At 45.7% G+C, this 12,674-nt stretch overlaps 1 protein-coding gene across 1 annotated transcript in view; it reads left to right on the top strand.

Annotated features, from left to right (window-relative positions):
- Nucleotides 1-12,674, top strand: part of Dnah9 (dynein axonemal heavy chain 9) — a 328,862-nt gene that overhangs the window by 35,480 nt on the left and 280,708 nt on the right. The window contains 6 exon segments of the mRNA XM_050162584.1: nucleotides 1,881-2,031; nucleotides 3,390-3,504; nucleotides 6,467-6,535; nucleotides 8,213-8,339; nucleotides 10,870-11,125; nucleotides 11,811-12,052. Coding sequence (XP_050018541.1) covers nucleotides 1,881-2,031; nucleotides 3,390-3,504; nucleotides 6,467-6,535; nucleotides 8,213-8,339; nucleotides 10,870-11,125; nucleotides 11,811-12,052 — 960 coding nt within the window.

Raw genomic sequence — 12,674 nt, forward strand, 5'->3', positions numbered from 1 at the left:
GGCACACGCATGTGTGTGCACACTCTCACTCATAAACACACACGGAAGAGGGACTTTCCATTCTGTATCTGGGTGATGTTTATGGAGGAAAACCCATCCCTACAGACTTCATTGGGAAACATTCAGCATCCTTACTTAGGCTCACAGTGTACCTAGAAACACTGAGAAAACACTTCAAGCTATCTGTCCTGGGATAGAGCGCATCCTGACCCACTGACTCTTCTCTGTGCTTTTCTGTTATCCATGGCATGACCTGAAAACTCAAGACTTTCTAGAACAATCTCAGATTCTGGGCCAGACTCACCATCTCCGGGCACTTGCTGTCTTTCCCTATTCTCATACTTTGAAGGGTAGTGATTTTAAAAAGCAATGAGAGAATGGCTTGGTGTGGCGTGAGCTTGTGGCAGAATGGGCTTCAGGTCTAGGACACATGGGGTCTATTCCACTTCCAGTTATAGAATTTATGGGTATAATCTTGACTTTTATATACAATTTTCATTTACCTCTCTCTCTCTCTCTCTCTCTGAAAAAGACCATTTGAAAAATGTACCATGAAACAAATTTGGCCCTGCAGTGGCTGTTCTTTTTTGACCTCTGACTTGAAGTGTGAAGTAGAAATGGAAGCTTATATTGCAGCATTTCTCAACCTGTGGGTCATGACTCTTGGAAAACCTCTATCTCCAAAAATATTCACATTCCAATTCCTAAAAGGTAGAAAAATTACAGTTATGAAGTAGCAATAAAATAATTTTATAGTTGGAGGACACCACCACAACTGTATGAAAGGGTTAGGGAGTTTGTGAACCACTGGTCTAATGGAGTTCAGGTTTAAAAACAGTAGTACTTATCCTAATATGACTGAGTCCCTATGTGACTTAGGCTGAGGCAGCATCACACTGAAAAAATTCACAATACAGGAACAGGGCATCATTAAACAATGTCCTTTTTTTTTTTTTTTTGTAAACACCTTGGGCTTGATTTAATGTAACACCTCAGATTGTCCTTGTCAGGTCTATGATTGACAGAGCAGCTCATCTCATTCCTGAAACATTCTTCTATCTTTTTCCATCACTACTGCAGGACAATGGTCTTGTACCCGGTAAAGATTTGTTACTTGTGTTGGCTTAGTAAAATGCTGATTGGCTAGTAGCCAAGCAGGGCAACCAGAATAGGAGAATTCTGGGAAGAGGAAAGGCTCAGTCTGCAGCTGTCACCCAGATGCAGAGGAAGCAAGATGAGAATGCTTCACTGATAGAAGGTGCCAAGCCATGTGGCTAACACAGACAAGAATTATGGGTTAAGATGTCAGAGTTAGCTGATAAGAAGCCTGAGCTAATAGGCCAACCCATTTATAAATAATGTAGACCTCTGTGTGTTTCTTTGGGACTGAATGGCTGCAGGACCAGGTGGGACAGCAACCTCTGTCTGCACATCACAACCACCCTCCCTTATGTGTTGTATATTTCCTGTGCAGTTCAGTCTACCTTCCTGTGTCTTTTGTTTTCCTTTTATTTCAACCCTTAGGAATCTTGGTAGATTCCCAGCATGACAAAGGACAGAGTACCTGAGGTGGGACACATGAGTAATCCCCACACTAGGGATGCTGAGATGGGAGGATCATGAGTTCCAGGCCAAGCCTGTGCCAGAGTGAAAACTTCGCTCAGAAAGCAAATACTCCCAACCTTCCCCCAACTATCTAAGCAGCCAAGAAAGGAGAAGGGAAAAGTTCTAGATATCCCCATGTGGGGGTCGCCGCTAGAGTTCCACCATAACATATGTGCATCGCTCCTGTACTGAGTCATAAGAAGGGAAAACAGAACAGGAGGCAGAAGGTTGGCAGCCCCAGGAAGGTTAAGTGCCTGTCATTATCCTCTCTACAGCTGCTAGACATCGCGGGAACCCTCCTTGAAAGGCCTCTGGTAGCACACGATGTGTCACACAAATACTTGGCCCTCATCCGAATGTTCAGCAGAGACCTGGATGCTGTGAGGCTCCTCTACAGTCAGCGCATCCAGGAGGAGGCGGAGCATGGTAGGGCGGTTGTCAGGGGAGTATGAGGGATGTGTTCTGTTACTGGAATGGGCAGAATGCACTTATGCTCCTCGGAATAACTTATAGATACAGGACATCCTCAGAGAGCAACAAGCATAGTCCTTTCTGCTGGAAATTCCAGATCATCTTGGGCGATTGCAGAGTTCACTGACCTGTACTTTTTCCGTGTGGGAGAACTGAGATGGCTGGGGTGACCTAGATCAGTGAAACCTTGAGTACCACTGGTCCGCTGTGGCCTTGGCATAATCGGTGAACTGATGGATCCCTGTTGTCACTCTGGTAGATCGTCATGATCATTCAATGTACATTTTACATGCCTGGAGAGAAGTTACCTGTGCCCTGCATTGCTGTAACCACTGTGCTTCTGGAGAGAGGAACGAGCAGGAGTGCGACCAGGGGCTGTCACACTCCACACCATCTTCTCCCACCCTTGGACCTGTTGGCCACAGTCCTCTAGCGACCATTCTTTTTATCTCGGGTGGAATGTGGCTCGCATGCTGTGATGAACCACCTCTCAGTGTTAATGATTTTGCCTCTCACCCAGACCCCAAACAGATGCCTTGCATCTAGCAAGGACTCAAGAAACATGTAGGAAACGGAAATAAACTCATGTTTGACTTTCAAACATGTAAGATAGAGTCTGCAGCTAATGTAAACCCTGAGATGTCACACCTCTGCGGTGGAGCTCACAGTGAGGTAAAAGGACAGTCCCCTCACTCAGCTCCTCTGCAGAGTTAGAAATGACAGGAGATGGTGGGCAGCCCTAATCCTACCAGGGAAACTGAAGGTGGAGTGGTTTTATCTTTAGGTGAAATCTCCCCTTTGCTAAATCGTGGTAACTGTTTATAGAGAAAGAAATTCAATATATGGACTGAGATAATAAACACAGGCAGCCGACATACTTCATAATCCACATGGCTGAATTATAATCATAACCTGACTGAATTCCAACAAAATCCTTTGACTGTCGCTAAGCAAAAGAGAGATGCCACCCGCATTTTACAACGGAGAAAACTGAGTCTCAGAAAGGTGAACCTTTCTGTTTGAGACAGTTGTCTTCAACCCTCAGTGTTCAAGCAAAACTTTCTTGAGGTATCCTGAAAAGTAATGACCAGCTGCCAGACCAGTCAGAATGACTGGGCAGGGGAGTCATGTTCCCTGAGCTGTTGTATTCTCCCAAGGGTCTCTTTAGTCGGGCATTTGACTCAGTGTGGGCCCAGGGCGATGTCAGTCTGGAAATAGATGCAGCAATGTAGGGATAACTAGAAAAAGCTCTCCCGCAGTGGAGGGAGCTGGGGGCTGTGCCTTCTCTTCAGTGTAGTTATTCCTGTCTGCAGGATTCTCGCCTGTGCACAAGAACATGCCCACCATGGCTGGGGGCATCCACTGGGCACGGGAGCTGAGGCAGCGCATCCAGGGTCCCTTCAGCAACTTCACACACACCACACATCCGTGAGTACCTGATTCTTGAGAGGCACCTGACTGAGCCTCCCTGGCACCAGCCCCCCAGAAACAAAATATCTACCCATCATTCCCTGCTCAGCCCCAGACTAGGTTCTATTAAACAGCAATGGTTTTAGTACATGTAAGCTGAGATGTGGATCATTCAGGGTTAACTGATACTTAGCCTGCTATAGGAAAACCAAACCAGGGGTTTCACACTCTGAGGAGGCCCTCAATATTGCTTCCTTGGAAAAGAACTCTCTGCGCCACCGGGGTAGTTGGGAAATGACAAGTAATTCCCAAGTGTGATGTGTGATTTTTTTTTTTTTTTTAGAGATGTAGCTCCCTGGCCTCACATGTCAAGTCTGAATCTGAGCTGGGACTCTGTTTCTTTGGCAAACTCCCTTTGGTGATTAATGATAGCCAGCTTAGGGAGGTACAACCTTGCTTCATGGCTGGGTCTAGAAGCTGAGTCGCTTAGAAGACTCTTGCCTGCTAGCAAGAAGCAAGAGGAGACCAGGTGTTTGGGATGCCTCCTGTCCAGGGACAGGCAGTCTTTCTCTGATGCCTTCTTTGTAGACAACTTGATCTTGTTCAAAGCCCTTGGCATTGCTAAGGGCAACAAAGGCAAAGGATTTGGAAGCTGGCCATTGGCGTGAGTCAGGGATGGCCGCGGAGACCCGGGGGCTCAGGTAGCAAGATTAAATTTCTTTCAAGACGTGAGACAGAAGCATGGCATCTGTAGGGATCAGTCACTCCCCCACTCCAGGGTCACCAGTCAGACAAGCAGCTCTGACATGAGCAATCTCCCCTTAGAGAGAAGCTGATATCTGTTCTGCCCTGGATAAGCTTTTTAATGTTGCAGATAGAGAAACTAGGCATAAAGAAGGGCCGTGACTCACCTCTGGTCCCAGAGACAGTCAAGAAATCACTGAGAGACGTCTGGGGCTCTGGCTTCCAGCCCACAGTTCTTTCCAATGGTCTCCAGCCATAGATAATTCTGCCTGAAGCAGGACTGAGCCCCCAGCCCCCTTGGACATACCCCTTAATGCAAAATGAAGAAGACATGCAGGGGCAATGAAGGCTACTTCCAGGCAAAGAAACTGCTTAGCTGCCAGAGGTCTGGTTCCTAGGAAGCCAACTCTGAGACATGTGAGCAGGGAGAGCAAAGAATGGCCTTAGGAACAACAGCTAAAGGACAGAGTGTTCTGGGCCTGGGTGGCAGGTGGGCGGAGATGAGTTGCTGGTTGGCTGTACCAGAGACTGCAGTGGATCCTGCAAGAAGCATAGCTCCTAAGAGGTACCCAGGCTCGGTAGTCCCCCACCCCAGCTAGTTCTTAGTTCTGGGCTTCCTCCATAAATAACGTGACTGTTTGCTAGGTGGCTTGTATACAATCTAGGAAATCCAATTCCCTCTCTGGCTCCATGGACACGAGTGCACAGGCATGTACATGCAAAACACTCACACACATAAAATAACATTTTTTAAAAAGAGAGAATTCTGTTGGCTTCTACCACAAAGTAAAGTGCAAACATCATTGCATTGCTTCCGGTGACCTCTCTGCAAACAACCGGGCAACATGGCCCGATGCATGCTCTTTGTTAAACCACATGCGCCTCTGCCTTAGTCCTTCCAGATCCAAATCTGAGATGTGGCCCTTGTGAGACCTGTAGGAATCCTGCAGTGTGTGAGGGAATTAGGGAATGTGACGGGCAAGCCACCTGCCTGGTCCGGAGCGTGACGAGACACAGCTGCTCAGTCAGCACAAAGGGAGCAAAGCAGTCGGCGTTCTCTCTGAGCGAGTTAGGGGTTTGTAGAAGTCTCCAGGGAACATGTGAAGAAACCTGTACCGGCAAAAGGGGAAAGTGGATGTTAAAGATTTAGCAATAAACTTCCCTGTTTTGCTAGCAGGAGACACAGAAACAGACTCCACACAGTAAGTGTGAAGATATTTGAAAATTAAAGATACCTCACCCGTTTTCCCTAGAGCCGGGCATTTATTTCCTCTTACAGTTTGTGTCAAAGCAGGGGGAGGCCGGGAGTTGTGGGCAGCGGTATTGCAGGGCAGACTCTTCCTGCATTCTGCTGCCATCTTCGGCTTCCTGGCAGAAGCCTCTGCGTGCACGTGTGAGACTACAGTGTTTGTGATGTGTTTCTGTGTGCAGGTGCATGTATGTGTGTATATCTGTGTGTGTGTTACATTGCGTGTGTGCTCATTTTAGGAGTTGAGAGGTAGCCAGGGATTCATGTAAACATGTCAGGGAGTAGCAGTGTTTCTGATCAAGTCCTGGACGGATTTCAGAAACCCCTCTATCTGTACCTGGGAAAGGGAGTCGCCATGTTTCTGTGTCCTTGTATCTATCTCTCTCTGTCTCCCTCTATATATCTATCTATTAATCATCATTTATCTATTGCCTATTTATTATATGCACATATACATGCATGTGATGTTATTAATGTTATATGGCTGTTTTTCTTTATACCCCGAAAACAATATCACCTAGAATCTTTCTTTACTCTCTCAACTTTCCTTTTATTCATATTTTGTGGAACTTCAATTATCTGGTGTATATATGACCAGTTTAGCCAGGAGAGCAGTTAGCGGAGCCCACAGGCACTAGAGAGTCCACTGTTCCTCTAATCTGGGGAATGGCCTGGAACTTTAGGATGTACAGATGCCCTCTAGTGGCCTGTTGAGGATGTTCAGGGAGGAGAATGCAATCTCTTCCAAGGCCCTTTGAAAACCAGCCCAGGAGACTGTCCCATCTCCGTTTTGTTTTGTTGTTTCTTTCTTGAGATGCATAGGATCCCTGTATGTGGCTCAGGCAGGGCTGAGACGCATATTCCTCCTGCCTCAGTCTCCCAGGTATCAATACTTTCTCTGTAGACTGCAGTTTATTAATCAGGTCATAATTTGGGCTTCTTCTAATCGTATGTCTTTCGTTTTTCTCCCCCTTTGTGAACTGATAGGTGCCTGCAATCTGCTGAAGGAAAGCGAATGATACAAAAATACGAAGATCTGCTCTCACTGTTAGAAAAGTAAGCAGCTTCTGCGACTGCGTCACCCTGCAGATTGCCCCGCCCCCACACCGTGTGCCTTTTGCTGTTCATAGGGCTTGTTCTGTATCAGCTCTGAGACATCACCGTGTGCTGTATGGTTATAGCCGAGCAATTTGTGAGTGATTATTCTAGAGTCTTGAAAACAAATCTCTGGGTAAATGTGGCTCTCCTCTGGACACACATCTGTTCCCAGTATCATGTCCCTGGGTCTGTGAACCTTGTGGAGAGGTGGAGGTTCCACACACGGTGCTCTGAGAGATCTGGGATTGCAGGCGCTGCTCAGTGAACAGAAAGCAGTAGTGTGTACCGTCTGGAGTGAAACTAAGTCTCGAAATATGGCCTCCATCCTTTGAGAGAGAAAGTGAAAGAAAGATTTGCATCTGGACCCGTAATGGTTGCGACTCTAAAGCCCAATGGATCTTTTAGAGGTTCAGGGTCTACAGGCCCCTCCTCAAACACGGTACTGCCTTCTGCCTTTCACATGATTCTGGAGAGCAGGGCATAGGCACAGAAAGCCCAGGTTCTGACATTGTCTGCCATTGGGTTAGACAAATGAACTGGTGGTATCTCTATCTGCCAGGAACCCACACATCTACCCCTTAAAATATCCTTTTTTTTTGGGGGGGGGGTCTTGAGACAGGGTTTCTCTGTGTAACAGTTCTTACTGTCCTGGAACTTACTCTGTAGACCAGGCTGGCCTCAAAATCACAGAGATCCACCTGCCTCTGCCTCCCGAGTGCTGGGATTAAAGGTGTGCGCCACCATGCCCAGATCCTGTAAATACTTAGGTGTATCTTCTCTTCCTTGTCTCCGTCACTGGACTCTTCTCAAACAACTAGATCCACTCCAGCCTGAACTACCATAGTGGCTTCTGACAGCCCTCCCTGCCTCCATCTTTGTGTCCCTCGATGTGCACGCTATGGTCAAATCCAATAATGTCAATACATCCCTAACAACTGGAAACCACTCAAAGGTTCGCATTATTCCCATCCCTCCAGCCTCAGCTGTACCCTCCCCTTTTGTCCCCGGTTCATTCAGGCTGTTTCTCACGTCCACACATCACCCTTGCTTTTCATGGGATCATCAGCCACCTCTGCTCAGCCATGGGACTGAGTCAAGAATTGCTCTATCATCTCTCCCATGAGGCTTCCTTGATCTCCTTCTTCCCCTCCAGCTCCTCGCCTCTGCCGTCAGATGTCCAACACCCACTATCCCCTCTAAGACTGATTTTGCTGCTCTGTATTCTGGTAATCTTCCTATGGTCCCCTGTCCCATTTACTCTATTTATCTTGGGTTAATTAATTCATTGATTTAGTCTCCAAACTCTGCACATGGCGTGTGTCATATCAATGTATGATAACCGAATAATACACTCCATGGGGTACTTGAAGGTTAGTGTGAGAGCCGTTGTTCCTAATATCGTCTCTCTGCATCTCTGGATCTAAGCATGACTTTCCATCTCACCCCCAAAGACCAATTAGAGTCTTTTCTGATTGCAGTGGCACCACGTGTAAAGATCAGCGAGCTCCTGAAGGATGCTGCCTCAGCCTGGCTCGGTCAGACCCTAGCTGCTTCTAGTTTGTATCACAGAGCAGGGCCAGGATCTGGGGCTTTGCAGGGTGTTTCTGAGAGGGCTGCCGTCTCTGGTTGTTGCAGATATGAGAGAAGGCTTTACGAGGACTGGTGTGAGACGGTGTCAGAGAAGTCACAGTACAACCTCTCCCTGCCGCTTCTGCATCGTGACCCCCACACCAAGCAGCTCTCGGTCAACTTTAGCCCACAGGTCAGCTGGGTGACGGTAACTTCCACCTAACTGTTCTTCCGGCAGCCTCCCTGGACCTGCTGGTTTCAAGGGTCAAGAGGCTTTTAAAAGAATTTCAACAACTATGAAAAGAACTTCCACCCTGCACTTTCTTGTGTGGGGGGGTTAAATCCTCAGTCAGAATATTTTTGTAAGTTATCCAGGTTTACAGTCTTTCTCCAGGTTGACCAGTAGATTTGATTTTTCACAATGAGGAAACAGGCATGGGTTACATAATAACAGGGACGCTTCTTCAGAAATACATTGCTAAACGATTTACCATTGTGCACACATCATAAAACATATGTGTACCAACTAAGGCAGCTATGTTGTGACTGGATAATGTGAAGGTATGAGGCTGTGGTTGTATATGCTGTTCATAAATGACCGAGTCATTGTTGCTTACTCTTGAGTACAGTGTGAAGAACCTTCCGTCATTTGGTCGCAGACTTCCATGACCTGCCTCACACACTTGCTTCTTGTGAAGGGTCTGAAGTACATGTTGGAATTGCCATTAGAGCTGTGATATCACTTTTTTTTTCTGCCTTCAAGGAACCAACAATCCAACTGGGAATCGGTATCTTACTATGTAAAAATCTATCTTACTAGACAGCATATGAAAAATCTCAAAGGAAGGTCCTAGGGGAAAGACCTGATCAAAGGTTCTCCACTAAAGGTTATTTCATCCCCTTGGCAACATTAGGTTTTATAAATCTTGGAGGGGGCAATGAGTACCAACTAACAGGTCTGTCCTGGAGGTGTCACTCCTGCTACCTGAAGCATAGCCACATTTTGAGATTTAATAAAGTTTGTTAACTTGGTCCTTCTACTGACAACAGGATACATTCTGTTTCTTAATATCACTTCCAGACTATTGATACAAAAACAACTCCCCATAAAATTGCATATATTTGATTACTGGTGAAGGTGGGCTTCCAGGATGTTCTCATTGTGGTTTTGTATTTCTTGTGAATGACTTCTTTTGTTCATATATACCAACGAACCATTCTTTAGTAGAAGTAGTCTCCTTTACTGGTAATTTGTTAGGATATTTGGGGAATAACTCCCAGATAATGAGAAATGAAGAAGGTTGAGGGTGCTGGTATCTGTAATCCTAGCACTCAGGAGATGAAATCAAGAGGACTGGTAATTCAAGGCTATCTCAGCTACAGAGAGGGGTGAGGGTCAGCCTAGACTACATGAGACATGAGATTATCTACCTCTATCTATCTATCTATCTATCTATCTATCTATCTATCTAATCTTCAGATATTGCTCTAGGTTGTCATTTCATTACCTGCCTGATATTTTATGCAGATAGTTTTGTATCTTATGTTGTGGTTTTGTTTAGAATAAGCTTCTCTACCTCAGCATATAATAGTCACACATATTCTGGCTTTGCTTTTTATATTGAAGTTTTTGATATTCATCTTGAGCACGCTTCAAAGTAAATAGGAAGCAATTCATTTCCCAATGAATAGCTAGCATTTGTCCTACTTTCAGTTGTATGGCTGGTACTCTCAGTAGAACTTATTGGTACTCTCAGTAGAACTTATTGGTACTCCCAGTAGGACAACTGGTACTCTCAGGGCTGGCTGGTACTCTCAGTAGGACTTATTGGTACTCCCAGTAGAACTTATTGGTACTCTCAGTAGAACTTATTGGTACTCCCAGTAGAACTTATTGGTACTCCCAGTAGAACTTATTGGTACTCCCAGTAGGACAACTGGTACTCTCAGTTTGACTGGCTGGTAGTTGTCAATGAAGACCTCAGCTCTTAGAAGGCAAGCTAGTGTCTGGTGGCTTTATATAAGGAAGTGGGGAGGACTTAAAGCTTTGTCCCTGCCAGGACCTCTCTGTGTTTCCTAAGATCTCATCTTCTGGGCTTTTCATTTTTGGATTTGCCAGTAAACCTAGGGGCTCACAGACGTTTGTGGGAGTAGGGGCCGGGTGACTTCTTTCCCCACCTCCTAGTGTATTAGAATACAAGGAAATGCCAGATAAGGGTTACAGAAGTCATGGGCTATCCTGAGTCCATCTGACAGCTTTGTCATGGGCTTCTCTCAACCTGCACAGCTCCTCTGTGGGTGCATGCATGAAGATACTACCCTACCCGAGTTTACATTTCCATCTCTGCATGCCTGTGGGTTGTTCCAGCAGGTGATTCACCCCCAGGTGAATATTCTGGCAGCATAGCCTCTTCTCAGGAGCCACATATTCTAAGCATAGGAAACAATACCTCCCCTTTGTTGCCAGTGGCTCCTTTCTCAGTATCTCCTCTTCTTGTTCTTCCATTTTACACCACTGGTCATCTCGCTGCCCTCCAAGTTGTCTTCTTTCTGCTGAATGCTTACTCTTCCTTCCCTGAGCTGTATGCCAAGAACTGATGGGGACAGAGGTCAACTAGAGGCCCAAGGCCTTTAGACCCCTGAGATTCTTGGGTCCTTCCTGGACACAGCTGCTTTCCTGCTGCCCCTGAGCAAACGCTACTTGTGTTGGCTTCTTTCCCCAGCTGATTTCAGTGCTGAAAGAAATGAGCTATCTCCAGTCCACTGAAGTGAAACTTATTCCCGAGACAGCAGCAACCATGTTCTCCTCCAGGGAATTCTATCGGCAGCTTGTGGCCAACTTGGAGTTGATGGCAAACTGGTACAACAAGGTTATGAAAACTCTGCTTGAGGTGGAATTTCCGCTAGTAGAGGACGAGCTGCAAAATATTGATCTCCGCCTGAGAGCTGCGGAGGAGACACTGAGCTGGAAAACAGAAGGTAACAGTCAGAAGGGAATGTGGGGACTGAAAAACCCAGCAAAGCTAAAAGGCCTCTCATTATCCTCTGCAAGCTGACTTGGCTTAGAAACAAAGCGCTGCCTCTTCTCAGACGCATTTGTCAGGGGCAGAGGAGGAAATAGATAAAACCCAAATTATGTAAGATTGCCATGATTTTTAAGTCTATCACAAAGTTTAATCTAAAATGTGAAGAATTATGGAATAGGAAAGATAATTAAAGTCCCCAGAAAGCTTAGAGTTCCAAAAGGAGATCGCAGCTAGCTCATGAAAGTTGTAGAATATTCCATTAACCATGTTAGGACTTTACCCAATATGTGAGAAAAAATACCAGTTTTCAACCCACAGTACATTGCAAGTTACTATAATCAAAAGATGACTAATCCACATAAAAGCATCTAATTTCTCTGGAATTCCCTAGTAACAATGATAACTCTTATGTATGTGATAGCTAGATTGTTTGTCTTACTGTATAATCAGAATTATGGGAAGGGCTGACTTTTTAATAAAGTCAGGATGGAATGGTCTCTGCTGAAAATGAAGTAACCTGCACAGAAAAGTCTCCTAAATCCTTCAGGCATAAACTGCCATCCATCATAACACATAGCCCCTCAGCTTTGCCACCACCAGGTACCATTTCAGTTAATTCTGTTTCTTTCGGGGAGCAGGCGTTTGGGATTATACCATGCAAATAACCAATAGCATTCATGACCTGGAACAAAGAATTCAGAAGACCAAAGACAACGTGGAAGAGATTCAGAACATCATGAAAGCATGGGTGTCTCCAATATTTAAGAGAAAAGATGGGAAAAAAGAATGCCCCCTTTCTCTGGATGATCAGCAGGATCGCAAGGAAAAATACTACGGCCTCATCAGGGAATCTGGCGTTAAGATTCACGCTCTTGTTCAGGTAACAACCGGTCTCTTAGACGCAGTATCGAGAAGGGTGTTTGGATGCTAGAAAGGAGTCTGTGCGTTAGAATAATCAATAGATGCTGTGTCTTCTGAAGGCAAGAATAAAACTTCAAACTAACAGTAAAACAACTAAAGCCAGGAGATCATAGGGGCCCCAAATCAACGTGTCAGTATTACCACTGTCTAAATTAACTCCAAGTCTCACCTGTAACCCCTCAAGCTAGGAGGATGTGGCAGAGCAGAATCCAAAATCATTGACTGCCCTAGCCAGTCAGCCCCCGCCCATGCAGCCTGGTGTGGCTCTACCCCATTATCCTTCTGACCTCTCTCTAAAGAGCCTTGAGAGTTGAGAGTGTGTCGTGACATCCCTGTCATGATCAGAAGAAAGAACTCACAGTGCCACAGTTAATACAGCCAGGCCTTTTGTCCAGTAGTGTGGTCAGCCTCGTGTCCCACCACCCACAACTAAAGCCTCTCTGTGAGTATTGGGATATAAATGGCCGCCAGCCCCAACCCTACTGTAAAAAGCCATGGACACTGTCTGGCAGGTTGACTCATGTCAGAAGTCAGGAAGAAATGACTATTCTATAAAGGCTATTCTTAAAACACAATTAAGA

This window comes from Alexandromys fortis, unplaced genomic scaffold, assembly GCF_014885135.2.
Source record: "Alexandromys fortis isolate MF-2015 unplaced genomic scaffold, M_Fortis_MF-2015_v1.1 scaffold_84, whole genome shotgun sequence".
NCBI lineage: Eukaryota > Metazoa > Chordata > Mammalia > Rodentia > Cricetidae > Alexandromys > Alexandromys fortis.